We start from the raw sequence: 24,354 nt of genomic DNA, 5'->3' as shown, positions 1-24,354 counted from the left end.
TTCATCGTCTTTCTTTTGTGAATTTTCATCAGTTTGTTCTTTTATGCATTTGTCATCCGTTTGGAACGAAGGTTTCTCTGAATCTGTTTGCTTCGTAACAGGAGATGTGGGTGACTCGGAAGGTGATTCATAGGATTTGGGAACAGTTTGGACATCTGCAACGTCGAGAACGTCACATTTTTCATCAATTATCGTGACATCGTGTGATTCTGATTTAGGAGTAATCATTGATGCACTGGTAACTACATCATGAGATTCGGTAACTTCGGACGTTTCTTCGATTGTTTCTGACACAGTGACCGATGTGATTTCAGACGATGTGATTTCGGACTTGATTTCGGTTGCGTCTGTGCTCACTTTACTTATACTTACAGGCCTAGAAACCTTAGAAAACTCGTTATCTTCATCGCCAACTTCTTTTTCATCCTGAGGTTTTTCTCTTGCGTCTCTCAATATTTTTTCCTCCGAATATGTCTCTTCCTCGGATTTAGGTGAAACCTGTTCCGCGGGTTCAGGTTTTCTTTCTTCTTCCTGTTCGGTTGGTACTTCTCTTAATTTCGCATCTGATTCATCAAGGACCGTTTCATCGTCTTCGGGTCGAGATTTTTCATCAGTTGATTCTTCTGTGCCTTTGTCATCCGTCTGGAATGAAGGTTTCTCTGAATCTGTTTGCTTCGTAATAAGAGATTTGGGAGACTCGTAAGGCAATTCATAGGATTTGAGAACAGTTGGTACATTTTCAACAATGAGTAAGTCACTTTTTTCTTCAATTACTGCAACATCATGTGATCCTTCTGTCACAGATATGGTTGAACGTTTCGAAATTTCTTTTGCTGACTCAGTGAATTCGTTAGTTGTTTCCGATCTTTCTGTTCTCACTGTTATTACTTCCGATACTTCTTCAATTTCGTCAGATTTTATGGCCCCGAGAATCACTTGTTTTCCATCTTCATCTTTCGTTCTCAATTGTCGAGAAAACTGAGCTGCTGGTTCCGTTTCTGCGCCCTCATCTGATTTTGGCGAGACATGGATAGAATCTATCTCCGGGGAATACCGATCTGCTATTGGAACTGGTGATTTTGTTTCTTCACTAGGCCTCGGCGATATTACATCAGATTGCTTGTCCAGCTGATATGAATTCTCAGATGAGTCCCTTGGTAAAACGCGGTCAAGTTCGGGTGTAGGTAATACGGCTGCCTCCGATTGTTTGACTTTTTCTCGTGTCACCGTTTCCACTGGAGTTTGGAATTGATGGGACACTTTTGAGTGTGCCGGTATTTCCACGTCAACGTTATCAAATTCCTTCTTGTGTGCAACTTTCTGGCTGTCATTCTCCGTAGAGTCAGCCTCTTTTTCCAATAAAGTGTCTATAGAAAACAATTTTTCTTTCGGAGATAATGCATCATCAGTTATTTTCTTCGTTAGATCGGAATATGGTTGTTTTTCAGTGTTTACCTCATCCAGATTTTTTTCGGAGTCTTCTTCGGTCAAGCTTTGCAACTCTTTTTCCATTTTTTCCACGCTACCTTTTTCCTCTACATCAACCGGTTCTCTTTCTTCAGTTTCTGATCCGTCGGCTACTATTGAAGCTCTATGTATATTAATATCAAAATGTTTTGGGTAGGCATTAGGATCATCAGCTAAAGTGACTCTTTCCAATAAGTCATACTCAAGTGAAGCCTCTTCTGCAGCTTCTGCGTCTGCTGCTCCAGTTTTTTCAAATGCCAATCCACATTCTCGAGTTGTTTTTTCAGTAATCAAAGTATTTTCATGTTCTGATCTGTCATCCAGCAGTTCTGGGACGTCTTCCAACATCGATTCTATGACTTCTTCATGGATAGGAAGTTCGTCAACTTCGTCGGGAGTCTTAATCACATCCCTGGGCTGCAAATATGGTTTTGTGGATTTTTCCGTTATAACCGGAAGAGATGAAGGAAGTTCTTTGTGTTCACCGGTTTCAGCCGTTCTTTTTTCCCACATTTCTTCATCGGCTCTTTGAATGGTTTCAAATGACCCAAATAGGCCCCTAACAGGTTTCTCTTCATATTTATCTTTGTAGTCAGTGAGTTTTGCACTGCTAGGTAGAGTCGCATAAGCATCGTCTTTATCAATTTCATTGTCCACAGCTTCTTCTGGCCTTGAAATTTTTGTTGCCGCATCAACTGCTTGGACGTCTTTTAGTTTTTGTTTAGATAAAATATTTTCTGGAATTATTCTGGTTTTACTGTCTTCTACCAGATCCATTTTATACGATCCAGTTTTAAGGCTTACTTCAGCTTTCACGTCGTCTTCTTTTTCTAAGGATTTTAGAACTTCTTGAGAAATTTCTTCTTTTTCTTGCAATCTTAAAGCAGTATCAGGCAGTTCTTCAGCCATGACTCCATGGAATCTCTTGTCTTCTTTTGAAGCTGATTCAGGTTGGGTTTCTCTAGTTCTTGGGCTACTTCGGTTCTGCTCATCATTTTCGCTTCTCTTTTCTTCCTGATACTTGATTTCATCGCGATCATCATCTTCTTCAATAATGTCGGAAATTTCTTCTCTTTCAACTTGTTCTATTACGCCTTCTTCGTGTAGAATTAGAGAATCTTTTTCTTCCTCTTCAAGGAGCTCTCTGTCAGTCACATTGGAATACTCATCTTCTATTTTCAGTTCCTGGACTCCAGGAATGTTAGCAATGTCTGAGATTCGGTCTTCTTCGTCATTATCGGGTCCTAGATTATCATCCTTTACTGGCAATAAGATGTCTTCCTCGTCTCTAATTCCCTTTTCTTCATGGTCCATTGACATGGTGTTGTCAGGGACGATGATTCCTGCGGCAGCGGCAGCAACCACCCCAGCTTTCATTGCTGCTCCAGTTATAATCTTTTTGACTGGTTCTGAACTTTTGCTGGGTGTAGTTTCCGGTCTCTTCTTCTTAGGGGAAACTTTCGGGAGCGGTTTTATGGCTGATCTTTTCTTCGCCTCTTCCCGCGCTGCTTTTGCAGCCACATTTTTCTCTTCCGCCTCACGTTTTCGAGATTTTTCGGATATCATTTTGACAGTAGTTTGTTTTTCAGTAGATGACTTCATTGACTTTGTTTCAACTTGACGTTTTTCGACACGTTTGGTGCTTGTTTTCTTCACCTCTTTCACGTCTAATTCTCCGGTTTGGTGATCAACTTCGGTACTAGTGGGTTTCTTCGTTTTTCTAACTACTTTTCCTATTGTGCGATTGTCCACTGGTGCCACTTCTGATTCTGGCTCAAGTTTCTGACTCGGGACAGGTTCCTCCTTTTTAAGTTTGCTCTCCTTCCTGATTCGTTCAACTCTGTTTTCCTGTCTGTATTTAGTGTCTACTCTGCCAGAGCCCGTATCGATCCTCGGCTGAACACGTGGCCGTTTACTGACTTTCACCTTTTCAACGGTTTGTGGGGGCAATTTCTTTTTAATCTTTTCATTTTCTTTCTCCTTCTCACTGATGACCTCTTTAGCAGGTGCTTTTTCAATTACTGGTTCCTCGATTCTTTTTGTTTGCTCTATTTCAAGAGATGACTCTCGGTCATCCGCCAGGATAATCCCAGACTCGACAGACAACATGGATGACTCACGGACCTCCTCGGTCTGATCGATTTCCTCGTTTGGAACCTCCGTGACCTCATCTACTGCAAGAGGTGGGGACTCTTGCAGTTTGTTATCTGTAATTTTTTCTGGAGATGCGTCGCGCAATGATTCCGGCCTACCGGGACCTTCTTCAGATTCAAGTTCGCCAATTTCTTTATCAATAGTTGTTTCTTGTAGCTCACTGTAGGCTTTCTCTTTTGGCTCGTCACCGATTTCTTTTCTCTTTTTTCTTCTCACTCGCTCAGGTCGAATTTCCGATGTCTTTCCCGTTTTAGATTCACTCACAGTTTTTTCTACTCTAGTTCGTCTTTTCTCTTCTTTACTAACAGATCTAGAGACCCGTTCACTTTTTGTCGATAAAGTGGTGATTTGACTAGAAATTCTACTCACTTTTTGCGTCGATGTTAATCTTTCTAACCTGCTACTTCTTTTCTCTTCGTTCTTTAACCTGAGAGACTTCGCAGAACATCTTGGATATTTGAGATATTCTAAATGTTTCAGTTTTTCTAGGCCTTCAAAAACCTTGTGCTGAGGAGTACTTCCAGGAAAAAGTATTCTGGTTATTGTGTCTGTGGGATCGTTGGGCTGCCACACGACCAGAGCACAAATTGAGTTGACGTTCATTAGGGGACACGGAAAAACTTTGTTGCCAATTGTATATGTGCAACTCTCGACATCAGACGTTCGCACGTCGTTGTTCCATCTCTCCATGAAGTACTGAACGTCTTTGCTGTCTTTGGATGGATTCAGAACATACATGTCAAGCTTACCATGACCTACTTTGTGATAGAGGTTGATTGGGTCCATGACATTGTCACGAAAACATAAATGCGGCTTCAAGCTAAGCTGTCTTAGATTTTCTCGTATTAAATGGCCTTCATCCCAAATGTTGATAAGAAGAGTGTCTTCATCTTTTCCTCCATCTGGAGACGATTTTGTTCCGGCGACATTACAAAAGATGTGACCAATCTGAGGATAGACTGAACTAATGGCTTTCCTACGAATCACGTTGGCAATTCCCATCACATTAGAACTATTAAGGCGAGTGACTAGCACAGCATCTAATCTATCAAGATGGCGTGTAAAGTCCCAGAAGCAGCCTTTCCTATTGTAGCCGCCGTCCACTAGCATGTTGAAGCCGTTCACGCCGAACAAAGCTGAGTCTCCCTGTCCACCGGGAAACACATACAAGGTTGGCCGAGTAAATCTGATGTTACCGACGATGTCGGATGGTTCGTGGATGCTCTCCACGTCTTGGACGATCAGTAATTTCGATATGTATTCGACAATTGCTGTGATGCCATCAGTCACTGCAATCTTGTCTCCTGGATTTACTGTCACTTGGCATTGTTTGCTGAAACGAATAAAAAATGTAAAAATGAAATGCAATTGACTTTGTCACATTATTTTTGAAATTTTGCGAGCAATGTTTATGGTCACTCAAAATACTGGATATAATATTGTACAAACTGTAACTTGAAGTCATTAATATTGGTTCGGATACCATTGAGTCGAAGGAACAGCACAGCAAATGTTATACTCCAAAATATTGCCTAAAAAGGTCATTGATGATACTTTCCTTAACAAAAATAAAGTACATTTGTCACCGAAAGATTCAAACAACAAATAATTTTACTTTAATTAATATTTTAAAGAGAGTTGAACATTCAGCAAATAAGTTATTTCAAATAATGAGGACCATAAAATTTTCATAATTATGGTCGCCGATTGAACTTGGAAGATTTTACGCTCATGAATGAACATTTGGAAAGTGCATTTGATCACTTAAATCATGCTTTCATTACATAGCAGTCAACTCTTCAAAAATGAGAATCATAAAATGTTCATATGCACTATAGCAAAATGAACTTGAAAATTTGTAGGTATGCAATTAAATTTGTGGTGTGTGCATTTGATTATTTACAAAGATTCTTAATATGATTAATCATACCTAAAATACTCCTGTGACATCGCCTCTGTTGTCCATTTCCCTTCACCAGCGCAGTGAATGTCGATGGATATACAGCTTTCATAAGCGTGCAAGACTCTCTGTACTTCATACTCGTTGAATGCAGCAAATAAATCGGCCACTGAAAACGTGCCATCCTGAAACACAAAAAATATGTCCAGAAAACCTTTATTTTCGAGTTTATATAAGTAGGTAGATCGATTAGGGAGAGTTTCGTTAATTACAACATGCTCAGAAAATCGGCATATTCTCGTTCATAGAAGAAGTATAATAGTGTTTGGTCTCGTTGAAAAATTATTGAGAAGCTACGTGATCATAAGATAAAGATTTTTATATTTATGAATACCATGTCAGATTTACGACGTGATCTTGGGCTGGATGTTATCTTCAAATTCTAGTTATATTCGCGCTATCTATGTGTAAAAAACAATGCGAGAAAAAGTTATATTTATGAAAACAAATTACATATCTAGAAATGCAACAAAATGTTTGGATGTGATAATTATACTTTACGCGACCTAATATTGAAATTATTTATATAACTCTAGAGCTAGTAAATTCTAATTCATTCAATGCAAATTTGTCACGTGTAACTCAAGAGCGCTGTTCTAACTCAATGTGAATTTATCACATGTCACTCAAGAGCGCTTCTCTAACTAATGGAGCTTTTAACTCAGGGGCGCCTTTTTTCTAATGTGAATATGATGCATGTAACTCAAGAGCACTTTTCTAATTTAATCAATGTGAATTTATCAGGTATAATTCAAGAGTGTTTTTCTAACTCAACCAATATAAATTTTTCACATGTAACTCAGGCGCGCTTATCTAACTCAATCAATGTGAATTTTTCACATGTAACTCAAGAGCGTTTTTCTAACTTTCTAACTCAATGTGAGTTCGTCACCTGTCTCTTATAAGCGCTTTATACTAGCAGAACTGATGTTAATTCGCCACCTGTAACATCCACGAGCCAGAACCAGCGAAGGCGTATCCGGCATGGATGATGTGTCGGTGTTTAGTGAAGGAGGAGAGCAGGTTCTTGAGACACTGTTGGACGGTGTTGACTTGGGGATTAATCAACACCTCCACGACCATGTGCTCGTTGGCGTACTGCACCAAGCGTTCTCCTGGGCAAAGGCGGCAACCACTAACCCAAGGCAATTTGAACCAGTTCAAATTTTATCAACTTGTCATCTGAATTTAGAAAAATTGAAAACAAAGTTTAACCCTTGGCGTCCGACAATATTTGAAAACAAAGTTAAAGTCTTGCCCGACTGTATAATTTTACATCGTTTTCATCGTACCGAATTAGGTTCCATTGCACCTATGCAATCCGACATGGTTTGAATGAACGCGGGCGATAAATGAACAAAGTAGGTGATAAGTGTTATAAGAATTTAATAGTTCGATTTATTGTTTAAATAACTTGTATGTAGATATTATAAGAAAGAATCTGTAATCGACAATTTTAATAGCAAGGAGGCATGCGCCTTCATAAATTGCGTAAGATATTTATCATTCGAATAAGAAAAACATTACAATTTCTTCTCAAAATTTAGTTGGCAAAAGTATTACAAACTCTACTGAAGTATTTTCAGGGAACTGTGTCGACATATGCCATAAGCTCAATCTCATCACAAAACCCGTCATCTATGAAAGACATTGATGGATGAGAAAGCTAGATGCTCACCTCCTTTTTGTTCTTCACCTTCCAAGTTGAGTTCGGCTAGAAGCTTCAGCTCCTTGTGGATGTCGAGATGAGACTTCTCTTCGTCCCACGACAAAAACCCTGAAAAAATAAGCTTATTTCAGATGAGAAATTCACCCGTAATTTTATCATGTAAAAACTGGACGAAATTAGACAAAGTAGACACAAAAATAACGGCGGAAAAATACTCGTGGCCGAGTTTCAAAAAGAAATCCATGCGCACTAGCAAACTCAATTGTTTCTATTAGATTGAATAGCTTGTGTATTGAAAGTATTACTGTAAGAATTCCTTAATTTACTTTTACCTAAAAATCGAACACGTTAATTACCAGTTGAGTTTAGACGAATAAAATTTTCATTTATAGAAATCCGAAAGAAAATAATTAGAACTATTCCCATTAGCAGCGTGAGTATGACACACCGTGTTAAAATGTTCAAATTATCGTATTATCGTATAATAGCGAGCGTCTCTACCCTCTTTCTTCCTGATGCATGCGTCTTGTATAAGACCTGCATAAATCAAGCGGCTTCGAAATTTTCTGCTGGGATTCGAATTCTTGGAATTATGCGGGTGGATTTTTCATTAAAATTAGAGAGATCCGTACCTGGCGCTCGCAAATTTGCCTAAGAAGGTTTAATGAGATCAGAAGATTCATAGGATGTTATAAAGTATGCTGAAAGTTTTATTTAATTTCAGCAACCATCGCCTTATTATTTATCGATTTTTGTACGGAAGGATCAGCTATAGGCAAATGATAAATATACCTATTCTAAATTACTGGTAACCTTCCAAGAGCGCTTAGATAAAGTGAAAATAATAGAAATTTATTTATACAATATATCTGTTATACTAAAAACACCGAAAAAAATATCAGTCTGGAAAGTTTAGAAAAATCTCTCTTTAAACCCAGTTTTGTCAATCATTAAATGACAAAAGCCTAAATTGTTCGGCGGTGTATTTAAATATTCAAAACTTTCAACGAAGTTCTACTGTAAAGGCGCCAAGAAACAGAATTCAGACTTCGGCACACGGTCCGACTTTTTATTCGCATTCTAAACAGAATTCCAACCAAGAAATTTGGTAAATTGGGTCGTAGAAAATGTATTTTGGAGACAAACTCTGGTAGTCTTTTTGGGGCTAGGAGATTTTTTAGCTAAAAATTTGTTGGGAAATGTTTGCATACAAGCAAAATGAAGGCTGTTTTGCGAAATGCCATATTTTATAGACATGAGGGGTTTGACTAAATGAATTATAAAGGGAAATTACAAAATTAGACATTGAGTCGATTATGTTCGGAGAATTAATTGATTAATTATGTAATTTCTTATCTACCTGGAGACAGTTGCAGGATAATTCCTTATCAAATAGAAAAACATTATAGGGAGCAAATTTCCAAGGCATATTTTATTTTATTTTTCCATTTCCTGTAACATTTTTCAAAACGCCCGCACAATATCGCATGGACTTTTTTAGAAGCCTGATTTTCATCACAAAACAATATGCGCTTCAAAATTACTTTTTAAAGAAAACACTTCTAAAGAGGCAAGAGAAGTGTTGTAGTTAAGTTATATTCTTTCTCTTTCGTTTGCCTTTCATCCACAAGACAACGAGTTTAACTCAGTCATATACGTATAAAGCTAAAATCAAATTGCATGATACATTTTACTGCTTATTAATTGTAGTTGGTTTTTACTCATGATTTTATTCTTCTTTTGCCCATGTATTCTCATTAAAGATTATTGAAGCAAACACGTTTCATCACAGGAATTTTTTAGCCTTTCCACATGAAAATGTTTGTTCTTTTCAATGTTTTATGCCTCAATGATGCGAGTATGTATTCCTAATAAGTAACTTGAATGATTTTAACGCAATAAGTTGAAGTCAAAATGGAGTAAACTTTTTAAAATTAACATTAACAATTGTATTTAATTGAAGGTTTAAAGTGACACCGTTTCAGTATACATGAGAATGCTATCGTGAATTTACTCTTCATACAAAATCTAAAATATCGAATTTGTGGGAAGGAAATAAGAACTGAACAAAGAACATAAATGATACGTAGAATGCTGAGAAAATGTCAATACATATAACCCTTCTTTATTCTTCGAAGATATTTAATTCTTTGGGTGAAATTTGCCGAAGAAGTCTCCTCGAGAAATGCGGGCAAGCGGAAAGATCGCGTCGGAGAAAGAATAATGACCGAGCTCTGAGCTCGATGCTGATGGATCGCAAGACTTGCGTTGAATAAAGCACAAAGAGAAGATTCGGTTTCCGATAAAAGATGATCGGTCCATCAGTGATTCTGTCATCGTGCTTAAAATCTCGTTCCAGATTTTATCAAAGAATTACTTTGACCAGTTTGAGTTTCCTGTTACATCCCTGGTACCTCAATTATTTTGAGTAAAACAGGAATCCCGGTGCTCGAAACTCTGCATCTACAACTTATGGTAAACAATAATACCTTAATAAATAGGTAGTGATGTTTGTTTATTGTACTAATGTAATACTAGTTTTTATTATAATGATTACTACACTATCTAAAATAAAGAAAAAATTAGTTTGGCTGGTATTCTTCACTAACCCAGCCTAGCCAATTTTAATGCAATTTTTTTTTTTGCAGAAGTGTACTGCCCTGATGGAACTGCCCAAAGATTTAGAGGGCACCTGGGACGCCCAGCAGCCATAAACCTCTTCAAATCAGGTTATGTTCAGGCAAGTTGAAACACTCGTAAATTCTAGAGTCTCATTAGCATTATCCAGTATCCACGTCGGAAAAATTCGGATTTCTTCTTATTATGGGAAATCAGATCGCCTCTCTTTTGAGATACAAGGCTAGCGGAATAAGAGCATGATATAATTTATTTTTTACCTGCTGTTTTTCACCAATCAGCTCATTGCTAGACAAATTTTGACATTTGGGAAAACGCACCATCAAATCGATTGAATAAAATCAATCTATAAAATCATTTTTTCGTGGTTGCTAAACCAGCAACGAAAAATAAATAGTTACATTTCTTTAGTCTGAGATTTTTTAACTAAATAATCTTTAACCATAATCTTTTCATAATGCACTAAAATTTTGTTGTTAAATTTTCACTCCTCGTCCCACCCAATTTTTGCGGGCTCGTGAATCTTAGTACAAGCCATTAAGTAATCCCTAAGGAAACAAGATCGGCTCTGGTAAATCCCACCACAGGCGGCATGATGCTAAGGCTCTGAAGGATTAAGGCGCGGAGCTCCTACGAGAAAATTTGTGGGCTAAGGATTTTGGTGCCCCGTGGTTTGCTTTACAAAAGATATCTGACAGAGAAATAATGGTGATTAAACTTAGTTTCAACGAAATTAACTAATATCCAACATATTTTCAACGTTATTTTAATGGAGGGTAGCTCTTGTTAAGACATAGAAGCAAATTAAATAAGATATATGAGATGATACGTACTTAGTGGAAGACTTGCAGCGTTTTAGGTTCGGGAACGCTGAAATTTGCTTTCGTAAGAAGCATTAAATAGTTCACCAGTCTTCAAAAAACAATGTTGTAGAATTATAAATTTCTTTTGGTCATTTTGAGACAGGCATATACTGTATTTTAACGATACATTTGAGTAGAGACAATTACAGTTAGCTTTAGTCGTTTAATCTATAAGCCGGATTTTCATTAGGTTTCTGGAAATAAATTTTCATCATGAGGAACTCCACGGGGCTTTCAACTAACACTTCATGAGGTGTTCAATTTACAAGGACATCTAAAAGTCTACGGATTTTATAAATAAAGTTTAACTATCAACAAGGTTCATGTTGCCATCAAATTTATTGCAACTTTCGAGTAAAATATTTCGAGTAGACTCTAATAAATTATTCTTACGAATAAGTGTTATGATAGCTGAACAATACATGTTAATGCAAGTATAACATTTTATTCGTTTGAATGTTATACTAAAAACTCTTCTATTATATATTTTCAATATAAGGTGAATGTCAGGTGACATTTTAGGCCAATAATTTTCCCTTTCAAACAATAAGCAATTTCTGTTAGCATATCTTATATGAGATTCAAGATTGATAAAATGTCAACAAATGCCGTTAATCAGTCGGTTTATTAATTATTTTGCATCTCATTCTCAATATAGGAGATTGCAGCTCGATAGCACACTATATTCAAGTCTGAAAAATTAACAAAATGTATTAACGAAGCGATACTGAGAAGCCCGAGGAATGCGGTTTGCAGTCGCTCATGTCATGCGCAGTTTCGATCGCATTCAGCAGCACCGAGCCATGCATTGTCTATCAACATTATACATGGTCAATCGGTTTTCGTTTGAGGTTAAAAGGAAGCTGCTGTTAAATTTTTCCAGTCTGAAAAGCATTTTTTGGTTCAGTTGTTCTTGCTGAAAAAGTGGCAAACAGTGAATGCATCTGACGTTCATACTGGGATTTTTGATTTCTGCGTGAAATTTGGGATGGTGCGGTAACTTTTTCATCCTTAGCGAGAACCAAAAACGTTTTTCTGCAAGACTTCCAGAGCCAAACTGTCCTGTACAATTATATTTCACTAGTTGATAATCAATTCAGTGCCAGCTTGATTCTAGGTATTGTAAATTTTTAGAATTGTTTCATAAATTTAAAGTTTAAGAATTAAATCCCATCTGCTGTATCATAAACCGTGCGCCCGAAAGACGAGCGGAAAGAATTCATGGTGGCTCTCGTGTATCCGCGATAAGAGGTAATCTATTCGCTAACTTCACGCAGGTTTCTTGCAGGTCCTGCGAAAGTAAAAAGTTTTCAAAAATAGTACAAGCTTCTTATCCATTTTGCCAACAACATCCTCAGCTCTGAGAATCTGTCCACCTTAGAAACTTGAAGCTCACGAACTTGTTGAAGAACAAAAAGCTCTTCAGACTGAAAAGTTTTGCTCCTGAGGCGGGTGTGTCGTGCGCGTTTGTCTCGGCAGAACCTCAACTAGCGATCGCCTGTAGTTCCTTGTGGGAAACGAATAGCGGTTCATCTTTGTACGAGTTATGGACTTTTATGAAGAATGAGCCGTCCCTTGCCATTTATTTTCGTGGTTTGCCAATATTTATTTCTTGGAGAGCGTTATATTTTTCGTGTAGTTTTCTTCACAGGGCGACACATTGTTTAGTTGACGGCCAATATACTTTGTAATAACTTCGAAGTGTCCCCACTCACCATACTTTAGCCTGGCAATGTCAGTTGGTATATGGATGATGTTGACTGAAACGCATCAGATTTTGTTCTTTTTGTGTCACTGAAGATTGACCAGTGGTGCTTTACACGATTAGTGAAATAAAATTGTAATACATTTGTAAATTGTTATTCGATCTTGTATGTCGATTTAGACTCGTTAAGTCGTTTCATAATTTCTTATAAAATATGATCTTCGAAAATGAGCCTCCAGTCCGTCAGCGGAAGCCGACAAAATCTTCTCTAATTCAGTTCATTTCCCACGGTAAATTTCATCCCAAAAACTTTAGAGAAAAATTTAAACGGCTGCTGGAGATAATTTGACACTTGATCCTTAATGGACTGCCAGAGATCCGATTAATGGCTGAAGTTTAGGAATGAAGTTCAGAAGGGCAGCCCATCATTGTCAAGATAACTAGTTCCTCAAAAACAGCGAAGCTTGTTTGCACTAGCAATAAGAATGAATGAGGGAAATTAGTCTAAATTAGACCATGAAAAACTTGAGCTATTAGCAACAATGAATGCTTCAATAACTCGTGTCTATATGTACAATGACATGCTTTGTTTCATTTAATATCTAATGGGAGCTCCCGGGATTTCCCTCAGAGGACTCATGGTAAAAGTTTGAGCAATTCACTTTCTATTCTTGGACAGACTTATTATATAATTTCATACAATGCTACATTTTTCTAAAATTTAATTTTAATTTCAGAAACCTTGCTTGTCCTCTTACTCGTCTTGCGAACTAAAAATTTACATTAAAATGCAATAAGTTACAGGATAGGTTCTCTCAACAGCCTGAATACTCAATGCGGACGGTTTACTATGATACGTAGCTGCGGCCCCACAAGTTACCTCTAATTAGCTCGTATACAAAAGCGAAGTGGACAAGTTCCATGCAAGCTTCTCAGGCTGACGAGCTTCCTTAACCAAGTTGGTTAGGCACAAAGTTTAGGCCTGAGTTGCGAGTGCCTATAATTTTATTACGTTTTAATAGATAGAGCTTGCTGCGAAAAATATGTTTGCTTAATACTTTAATGTCTGTAATAAGAATATTGTCCTTTCAATGATACCGAATTTGAGACGAATTCATATTATTATATTTTCAATTTTCATCACAATAATAGATTTCCGATGGCTATGATACCGATCATGGAAAAGATATCCAATGATGATAGACGAATTTAAATAACCACTCATTCATTTATTAACCATGATATAATTTTAAATCTAAATACAAAGAATTTCAATTTTACCTATTGAAGCAAATGAATTACGATGCAGTCAAGATCCGCAGTCCAATTGTTACTTCTAAAATGAGGCTTTTCGTTAACTTCGTCGATCAGTCGCGATAACACGCGAGTTTATCTTCCAATTTAGCGACTGTTTATAGTAATCATGAGATAATTTTTTAAACGGTTGAAGACCAAGTGCATTCAAAAATAAAGCTTGAGTTAAAAAAATGATTTCCTTTGATCGAGCACCTCAGCTTCGACAAAAACAGCCAAGTGTTATCAAAATTTTCTTTCACTGATATCATAAATCTACATTTTGATTAGGTAAACTCATTGAATAAAGTTTAGAAGTCTGACAATGTGCATTCTAGGAATTATTGCAGCAGAAGTTCATTCAATCACTCTGGTCCAAATCCTGCAGAATTATTGTCGCCTGAACACAAGGATTTATTGAGTACATGAAAATTTTCAATTCTGCTCGTGAAAGCGCGACCTCAAGAGTCTAGTAAATTAAAGTGCCCAACTGGAGGCATTTGCAAGTATTCAACAAATGGATGCCTCAAACAAATGTAAGTCTCCAGCAATGTAAGTGTCGAGCAATGTAAGTGTCGAGCAATGTAAGTGTCCAGCAATGTAAGTGTCCAGCAATGTAAGTGTCGAGCAATGTAAGTCTCCAGCAATGTAAGTGTCCAGCAATGTAAGTGTCGAGCAATGTAAGTGTCNTGCCTCATAAGCAAACATTTCAATACCAGTGAACGTAAGCCTGTCTCTTATACACATCTAGATGTGTATAAGAGACAGGTCTCCAGCAATGTAAGTGTCCGGCAATGTAAGTCTCCAGCAATGTAAGTCTCCAGCAATGTAAGTCTCCAGCAATGTAAGTCTCCAGCAATGTAAGTCTCCAGCCATGGATGGGTCTAGCCGTGGATGTATCCAGCCATGTAGGATTCCAGCGATGGAAATATCAAGCAAATAGAGTGACGTCAATCAAGCGCTTGAGCTAGGCCAGATGTTGCTGCAAAGTTGATAGGTTTTGGGCTGTGCCATGTGCCTGGCAATGAATTATCAGTGACTAATAAAACTATGAAAAAATATCATCTTCAAGTTTTAGTTAACTTTTAGACTAGAATAAAAATAATCCGTTATTCACAAAGGTAAAGTTTTGAGTTTTAAGCTATGACAACTGTGTGTAAAGAAACAATAGATACTTTTCATTTATCAAAGGAGCAAATCAACTTCTGCGATACCGAGTCGAAGTGCAACCATGATTTATCCAATAATATGCAAGTAAAGTATAATTATAGTTCAATTTCTATTTGGAAGAATATTTAACGTGCTTCATTGTTACGTGCTTCACCCTGTCTCACGTGCTTCATCGTGTCTCACGTGCTTCATCGTGCCTCACGCGCTTCAACGTAATAGTGAGCGACCAATTCTTGCCATGATTAAGTTTTGCGGGACTCGAGTACGCGTTTCAAATTTGAGATCCCACTAAATTTACGGTTGCCTTAAATTTATTGTGTTGCCGCTTCGTCCAAAAAGTGAGAGTTTTTAACAAATATGATTAACAATTTTTCTAGTCGGAGACGCGTCTTGAGAAGGCCATTTGTCAGGGCAATATATTGCGGAGGGACTGGCGTCGAACGTCGCATGCGTCACTCCATTAAAAATAACATATGAGTTTCAGGACGAATAGAAGTCCTGTTATTTTGAGACTTGCCAGCAAACAATGTCGCGTTTTATAATAGTTACTTGTTTTTGTTACTACGTTGTTAAAATAGAAATAACTCAGGTTCACTTGAAATAGTAAACTTCAGGCGGAATTTGCAAAGTATCACAGCGTATTTGGAACACAGGAAAGATTTACTAAAAGGCAATGTCTCGATTTAGAATATTTACTTGTCTGTATCTATATGTTCTTACAATAAAAACAACTCATGTTCTAATGAGTAATGAAATAAAGTTGGAATTCGAAAAGTATCAAATCTTATTCTGAACATACTAAATGTAAGACAAAGAAGACAGAACAAACTGCACAAGCCCCCTGCCCAGAGGCACCCGGTGCAATAAAGCATTTTATTTACGAGTGTTTGGATCGAAGCGGAAACCGCGTTGATTGAGAGCCACAAGAACGTCATTGTTTACGCTGGAGGAACTACGAAGTTGTGGAAGAACACTCCGTTGTCGTGTTCTTTCCTTAGTGCCGACCCGAAAGTAGTTATTGGGTCATAAATCTGTCGCTATGATATTACCGCCATATTGCTTTTGCTGAAGGCCATTTTAGTCATCGCAAACGAGATTTTCATGTCTGCTTGCCTTGCACCGCAGTGCCCCATTTGTGCTAATATTAAAAAAGAAACAATGGAATAGAACAATAGTAAGCTGGAATCTAGAGCCTTGTTTACCTCTAGTTTGATCATAAAAAAATTTAGATTGTTCCCAAAATGGGTGAAATGCAATGGAAAAGAGTGCATACTCGAAATTAAGTATAGTTTGCAGCTGTTCCCCCCGATTGCGGTGCTTTCTGGACAGACTTGGCAAAAAAATTAAATTCAAAGTTATATAGCTAGGGTCAAATTTTCACTTCCTCACTGGTAGGGATTTTCCCTTCTAGCCATGTACATCACTGCAAGAAATGGTTTCAATCAACAGCTCAATGAAAAATTTAATAGAAACTGTTATTTGTGTGATAAAACCAAGAAAATTTAAACGTTTCTTGAATGATAATAATTCGTATTTTTATACACTATTTCTTCTGAGATCTTATAATTTTCAGATATGTAATTTTCTTTAAACTGACTATGTCTTGTGCATTAACCCAGATTTCAATACAAACAAAAAATATTTAATTGGTTAAGTAAAATTTTTGACGTTTATGACGGTGATATTTTGTTCCATCGTAAAACATTTTGCGTGATACAAAATTTCGGTCACATTTTGGGAGGTGATGTTGTGACGTAGACTTAAGACACTCGGTGTGGTGTAACATTTTAATGACCGAGAGGCTGGCGATGTTGTGACGTAGACTTAAGACACTCGGCATGGTGTAACATTTAGGTCTACGCGAGTTTGGAGTTGTGGATAATATGAGAAATCCCATGGACGTAAGTTAATCCACGTTGTTTGATGAGCGCTGTGGATTAACTGAGTGACGAAAACTTAAAATGTGCTCTGAAATCGTGATATTGGTAATGAATTGCTGCTTAATTCCCGGCTGGGAATAATTGAATAAATTCAGCAAGATCGTTCATTTTCAGTTGCCTTAGTTTAAATAGAATGTTTAAGTCTTCTTCATTTATTATAGGCTAGTTTTTGAGCACAATTTTCACTTGCACATACATAACTATGAAAGAGGTTGTGAATCGATTCAAGTAAAGTTATATAGGAATAAAATATAATATACGATTATGCAATTCATTTAATTCAATTCTCATATGCACTTTCAGCGCCCGACATTCGGCGACGCGAAAGCAGTCCGCCAAAAATTACCTTCATCCGAATACCTGAGCCTCGAGATGAGGTTCTGAATGGCCTCCAGATTGCCATTCAGACTCATATCACCTGCGGACCGGAAGCTAATATTACTCCTAAAAATTCTAGGAATGTCCTTCGGTATCCTAGATATCATTTTTTCCCTTGAACGTGTCGCCATTTCTTCTGGTCACGGCGAACGCTCCTTGACACCTGACACCAAATACGGTCTGCATTCCATTTGCAGTAAAGACTGTAACAGCGCTTGCAATGACTCCAGTCGAGCCCTTCGTGATTCATGGTCTCTCTGATGCCGCAGTTCTCCAAAACTTGAACTTTATGGGAGGTTCTTTTAGATAAGGTTTAGCTTTTCTCCGATGCTTCTGTAGTTCCGCGGCCTTGATAGCATACGCTGATTATGTTCTGCCCCTTAGCGTGAAAAGGGTCAAATTTCCCAAACGATTTTATACCGGAAATTAAAAATTCTTAATGATTTATGAGCTATTGCCATGCAGATAATGAAAAAAACATTCAAGATTCAAAAATTTAAATGTATTATTATCAGAAATAAATTTACTAGAGTGTGTGAGAGTTATTTTCATAAACGTTCCTTATAGAAAAAATATTTTAAATATCATGTTATAATTTATTTACTTACTAAGAATCACCTCAAAATATGAAGGAAGAATTTTAGGATAGGATAAAAAATCCTATGATCCCTTAGCATGATCGCTGCACTGATCCTATATTAAATAAATGGAACTGAGGATAAAATCCATGAATGCCTAAAAACCAATATTTATTTTGACTGATATATTCCCTTTCTCTTACAATTCTGCAAGAAATCGTAACGCCTAAATACCCTTGAGTGTAAATTAAGTTTTCTGACTTGGATTTTTCGCAAAATCGAAGGGCAGAGGGCGCGGTGACTGGAAATAAAGCTGCAGGAACCAACCAACAAAGGCCATATGCAAACAAAGCTCCCTGTTGAATAATTACTATTGTTGCCGAGGGAAAAAGCCGACCTGCCTCGTTGTCCTCAGTGTAGGTTTGGACAATAGAAATTGTTTATGTTTTGCTGCCACGTAGGTACATGAAATTGAATGGGTAATATTGTCCATATTGTGACCTACTGTCTTACCCACAGCATGAACAGGGAGCTAACGCAGCACTGAGACACCATTTGACCTAAGGGTGAGCCATCAACTAACTTAGGGTGAGCCACAAACTAAGTGAAGGTGAGCCACAAAATAGTAAAAAGTGCATCGCTACTTGGAAAAAGTCTCATTCATTACTCTGAGTGTACTTTCGAAGGGTCGGAATCCAGCCCAGGGCCGAGGGAGTCTGGGATTGTAAGCCACAAAAGGGATTCTTTTCCTCAATACCGCTGGCGTGGTAAAGGTTGCAAGGGTTAGTCCGTTGTGTGGGGAAGTTGATTAGCTAATTGAAACTCGATTCAATAAATCAGTAATTCAATCTTTTTCTTTAGAAAAAACTGCGTTTAGTTTTTTTGACCATTTACTTCTCATCATGATGTGATAACATTTGGTTATTTAGAACTTCTTAAATAATAGACACACCTCTTTATTTCATGTGTAACAAATGAAGTTGGTGAATTCGCAAAAACTATAAGATAAAAATATCTCCAGAAAAAATATCCAGACAATATACTCTGTTTTTTTCCTGCTGAAAAACTGTGTTCAGTATTTTGAAACCTGAGCTATGCATCATCCTAGAAAATATTGCATTACAAAGAACTCTCTGCTGAATAATATACTGTATTTTTCATGCGTAACAAATAAAGCTAGAAAAAATTGCCATCAAGAATAGCAGGAAACAAAAATGCAATACCAGACTTGCTAGACTGCGACCACATTTTGAGAGCAAATATTGTGTTCTATTCATGAGAGGGCAAGGCTCGGGCTGCCGGTGTCGGTGACTCAGCCAGGCTCCCCTCGCCAGAATTACCATAGATTTCGTCATTTGGGTCGCGCAGCCAGCAATTGGTGGCCCCCTGGAGCCCTGCAATATGTGACTGGGCCCCTGTGGGGTGCTGGAATGGGTGACTATGCCAGTGCAGGCCTGGAATATGTGACTGGGCCACTGAGGGGTGCTGGAATGGGTGACTGGGCCAGTGCAGGCCTGGAATATGTGACTGCGCCCCTGTTGGGTGCTAGAATATGTGACTGGGTCCTTGTTGGGTGCTGGAATACGTGCCTGGGCCCCTGCTGGGTGCTGGAATATGTGACTGGGCCCCTGTTGGGTGCTGGAATGGGTGACTGGGCCAGTGCAGGCCTGTAATATGTGACTGGGCCCCTGTTGGGTGCTGGAATAAGTAACTTCCATACGACCCGGTGGGCCGCCGCCGAAGTAATGCACACGCAAAGAACTCTTAGCTCGAGTGTTGGTATGGTAGTATTTTTGCGCTCATGCATTTGCTTGGATATTCAATTCAGCGTAAAGAGACAAAACTGCGTTTCGTAGGAGAGGTTAAAGACGATAGTAGGGTATTATTTTCGGTACATAACATTTAAGCCTTTTCAGCAAAATAAAACCATTCGATACATCGTATATGATGGAAACACTTGATGCTTTACTGAATGATTTTCCTGGTTGCGGATAGGTGAAAAATAATCGAAGCCGAAATTAACGTCAAGTTACGACTTATGAACATCGTTTGCTTCAGGAAGACTTAAGTATTACATAAATCGCCATGCTTTGACACCGTTAACATGTCCATCATAGTGAAGGGTAACCGCAAGAAAAATATCGTGTTATGACATTGGTTAATAATTTTACTCAACTTATTTACTTGACTGAGATTTTAGGAAATTGAATCTTCGATTAATTTGTTAACATGATCATTACTGAATATACCATCATATACCATCGTTAAATAATAGACAATCATCATTAACAAAACTACGAAAATAAAAAAGACAGAGGGAAATTTAAATTATAGCTTAAAATGATTTTCATTCGTATGATCGCGAAAAATAGCGATGATATATTAGGTAAATGAAAACTTTTGTTGTATCGAGAAAAACTGAGCAACCGAACTTGCGAGGACAGCGATTTCATCTGAGACGATATAGTCAGGACTACGATATCATCTGAGACGATATAGTCAGGACTACGATATCATCTGAGACGAAGCGACGCCGCAATCAATGGTAATGGCCAAGCCTGCAGATATCGAGGGTCATGATGTTATTGTGGCTGAGAAAGCCTGCTGTGGAAATTCAATGCCGAGACGCGGCAAATATCCTGAAGCGCGGCCCGCTGTGGAAATTCAATACGACGTCCTGTGATGTTCAGGAAACGGGGACGACATCTTCAACGAAGGAGCAAACATTGTTGTGCACAAGGTTCGATTTTCGGTTCTTACAGCAACTATGCAATTATTATATTGTATATTTTTAAATATAATTACCCTAGCTTTGTCGAACCGATGTCACAGATTACATCAAACTTCCGAGATGTATATTGATAATCCAAAGGCATGTTGCACCTAAGGCTGGTTGCTATGCGATGAACGTGCTTTCGGTAGCTGCAGTTTATTCGGTGCCACTTAATAAAATAATTGTTGAAGAGGAATTTTTTAAACAGAACTTGCGTCCCGAAACACTGAATAAGTAAACAAGTGATAATTATTTTAGGACACAAATTTGAAAATACGGAATCCTTGAATACTTCTTAATTCAATAATAATTATGACAAGGGTTTATCATGACATGAAAGTATAAATGACGTGGCCGTTGCACTGACAGAGCTTCGAGGCACGTCGTGGCACGTCAAGACACGTCGTGGCACGTCAAGGCACGTCAAGGCACGTCAAGGCACGTCAAGGCACGTCAAGGCACCATCATAGCTCGTCTTCAGTTCACTCCCACCGAAGCAGCGTTGCGGAAAATAGACAGGTTTTGTTAGGCAGAAACTTTCACAAGAAATGAAATTTATTTTTTCTACAACAAATCAAATTTTAATAAAGAAAACCGAACAAAAACTCAGCGTGAGGGAAAAGCAAAAGTAAATTAATTCAATCCATTTCCGCAAGGTGCTTCTAAACCAATGTTTTCAACACATATACTCGTAATATAAACATATACTCGTAATATGTGAGTATGTGATTCTCACTGGATCGTTATCAGAATGTTATAGTTAGGAGAGTTTTATATTAAACCAAACTGGCACCTAGGAATTCATAAGGTAATTAATTTTCAATAATATTATGAAAAAAAAACATTATGATGCATGCAATGTGTCCCATTGCATTTGTTAGCTAAAGTTTCATTAAATTTAGAATACATATTTTCGCATCCAACATTTCTATCAAACGACCTCGCAAAAATCCGGTTTTACCACTTGAATGAAAATTGATTGAGTCATAATTGTGCGATAATTTTCAACATTATCGTCAATTACGTCAAATAATTCGCGAGAAGAAAATCGGAAACAGCAAGCTTATTAAGATCTCTATTCCAGCCTCGAATATTCACCTTTACCTCATAACAAGTATAATTTATGCGAGGATAAATTGACCCGCTAGAGCTTCATGTTGCACGACAGGCCTTCGCCCGCCCCTCTTGATTACGATGTAACCACAGGGTAACTAATTTTAAATGAAGTGCAGGGGTAACTCATATTCGGGATGTGGAGGGGTTACTCGTATAAAGGGAACCGCAGAGGTAACTCATATAAAGAGGACCGGAGAGGTAACTCATATAAAGAGGACCGGTGGGGTAACTCCTATAAAGAGGACTGCAGGATTAACTCATATAAAGAGGACCGGATGGGTAACTCATATAAAGAGGACCGCAAAGGTAACTCGTATAGAGATGACCGGTGGGGTAATTCATATTAAAGTAGAGTAAACAGCGGAAGTCTGATGCTGCGCTCGCCCACGATTATTTTGAGGGTCGCAGATGACAGGGTAAGCCATCTCGGAAATAGCCGTGACACACGACACTAAACAAGCAACCTAGAATAGCCGTGACTAGTGGGCGCTGAGCACGCTGCACGTAAGGTGACCCAGCTAGATAATTAATGACATACTCTAGAGGACATCAGGATCAATGTTCAGTATTCATGATGGGAGAAAGGGTAAGGGGGAAATCAGCTTTTGTGTTCCATCGATCTACAATTTCTCTTTACTTTGTAGATGTAAAGAAACTAGCATTACTTTTACTCAATTTAAAAATATTTAGGTGTAAAATAACAGATATATGAACTATATGAAAAAATTTGGCATTGAAACAAACATTAATTTTGCAATGATAAAGCAATCCTCCTAGAAGTATAAAAAATCAGGTTTTCTCACCCTTGCAATACTAACTACAGACCATTAAATTTGTGGAAACTCAAAGCTTTATTCGCTCAAAGAGGGATTAGATATAACTCTCAGCCTTCTATTTTAAAACTTCGATGAATTAAAATTGCAGGAAGTGTGCTGTGAATAAATTTGTAGGTAATATTCCCCTCAGCTCAACGTCAGAGCGTTGCCATAGCGACCACCAGATGCATCCCCTAGCGGTGGTGTATGCTAAATATAGCCTATCATCAACTTAATGACGCTAGCTTTTCAAATTTGTATATATGATGCAGTGAGATTACGAGGTTTAACTGCAACAGTACACCATTTTTCAAGTGGACCAATAATATTGTTTTTCTTTCTTTCTTAAAATCATGGATCATAATATCAGATGTGCTTGAGTGATTTGCATTTATTAGCTCCCAACTTCCTATCTAAACCGATACTGATTTTGTGACATTCTTGTTAGAGTTTCATGGTTGCACCGTCTTATCGAAGTCTTAATTTTTCTTGCTGTGGCCTAGCGCTTTGATCAGTTTCATGCGGATACCAGCCGAAACGTCTAAGCCGATAGAGATAATATGAAAAGCTTTCTATATACGATCTAAAACAAAATAACGAGTAAAGTAAGCGACACATTCGCGTCCATCGGTATTATGTTGGCGCAGCCTTATTGACATATCCTCGAAATTGACGAGGATTTGCGGCGAGATGAAGAGGTCGCCATTGCGGTCAGCAGGATTGTGGATTCCTTCAAAGGTGGCCTGGATACCGAGGGTCGAAGGATCTGAATATTGGATGAAGGTCTTTAGAATGTCAAGGCTCATGAGACATATCTGTGCTCGAGACTAATATTAAAATGCTATTAATCGAAAAATATTTTTGTGGCATTTGCGTTCCGAGTTTGTAGTATTTGTTTCATCATAGAAAATGATATATATATATATATAGAAATTTATTGATTGCGGAAATTCAAAAAACTTGGTTGACATAATTATTCACAATATATTGCAATTGAAGCAGAAGAAGCGTCAAAAAATAAAATGAGATCTCTCAATCATTGAAAAGGTTTTCATAGAGCTGCATGAAAAATATTGGGAATATATAAAATTAGCAGCATTTTTAGCTACAATAGCGTGCACGATGCAATATTCTTTCATATGCCAGTAGAGATTTTTTATCTCGATGCGCTGAAAAGCGATGTTTTTTTTAAGTTTTTGAATTGAAAGGTTTTTCAATTGGGTTAAAATATTGAGGACTTCTCGGTTACTCAAGAAATAAATATAATACAGTACATGCTGAACATCGCTCTGCATTTGCGAACCACGATGCCGTCTAACCATTTGTGTTTTGCCGAGACGAGTACCAGGAATGGTCAACTGCTAATGCAAACAAATTTTTCACATTCATAAACTTCTTTTAATCCTGCAAATATTATTGTGTAGAACTTATTCGCTGTTTCAGGTTCATCCATTTTGCGAAGCCGGCTGGTTGGGTAGAAACACATCCTTAATATTCTTCTAAGGATGTGTTAATTTTAATTTATTTTAAGAATATATGATTGTTTAAGAATATGTGTTTTTTAATTATTTTAAGTTCATTCATGCTCGCTTAATGATGTGATTTTTATCTTATGTCCAAGACATAGTTTTTAGTTCATCAAAAAATTTCAATCGTAGAATTTTTCATCTTCTTCAGCCGTAAAAATTTTTCTGAAAATCTCCAAATGATTTCCATGCGGCAGCTCAAGAATGAGCGAGTGTTCATGACCTATTCTAACGCCACTTAAGCATTCGTTTCTGCCAGTGAGACCCAAACTTATGAAAGTAATTACTTGGGCTGATCTTGGTGAAGACT

The 24,354-nt window shown here is 37.7% G+C and overlaps 1 protein-coding gene across 1 annotated transcript in view; it reads right to left on the bottom strand.

The window, feature by feature from the left end:
* The window catches only part of LOC108681734 (microtubule-associated protein futsch), a 59,545-nt gene that overhangs the window by 11,631 nt on the left and 23,560 nt on the right, over positions 1 to 24,354 (bottom strand). The window contains exons 2-5 of the mRNA XM_047884848.1: positions 7,260 to 7,358; positions 6,524 to 6,696; positions 5,552 to 5,706; positions 215 to 4,954 (exon numbers count right to left, since the gene is read on the bottom strand). Of these exons, the coding sequence (XP_047740804.1) occupies positions 215 to 4,954; positions 5,552 to 5,706; positions 6,524 to 6,696; positions 7,260 to 7,358 (5,167 nt within the window). The remainder of the gene's footprint in view (positions 1 to 214; positions 4,955 to 5,551; positions 5,707 to 6,523; positions 6,697 to 7,259; positions 7,359 to 24,354) is intronic.

The sequence above is a fragment of the Hyalella azteca genome, unplaced genomic scaffold (assembly GCF_000764305.2).
Source record: "Hyalella azteca isolate HAZT.00-mixed unplaced genomic scaffold, Hazt_2.0.2 contig16311, whole genome shotgun sequence".
Taxonomy (NCBI): Eukaryota; Metazoa; Arthropoda; class Malacostraca; order Amphipoda; family Hyalellidae; genus Hyalella; species Hyalella azteca.
The sequence above is the reverse complement of the archived record's forward strand: the minus strand, read 5'-3'. Positions and strand labels throughout refer to the sequence as shown.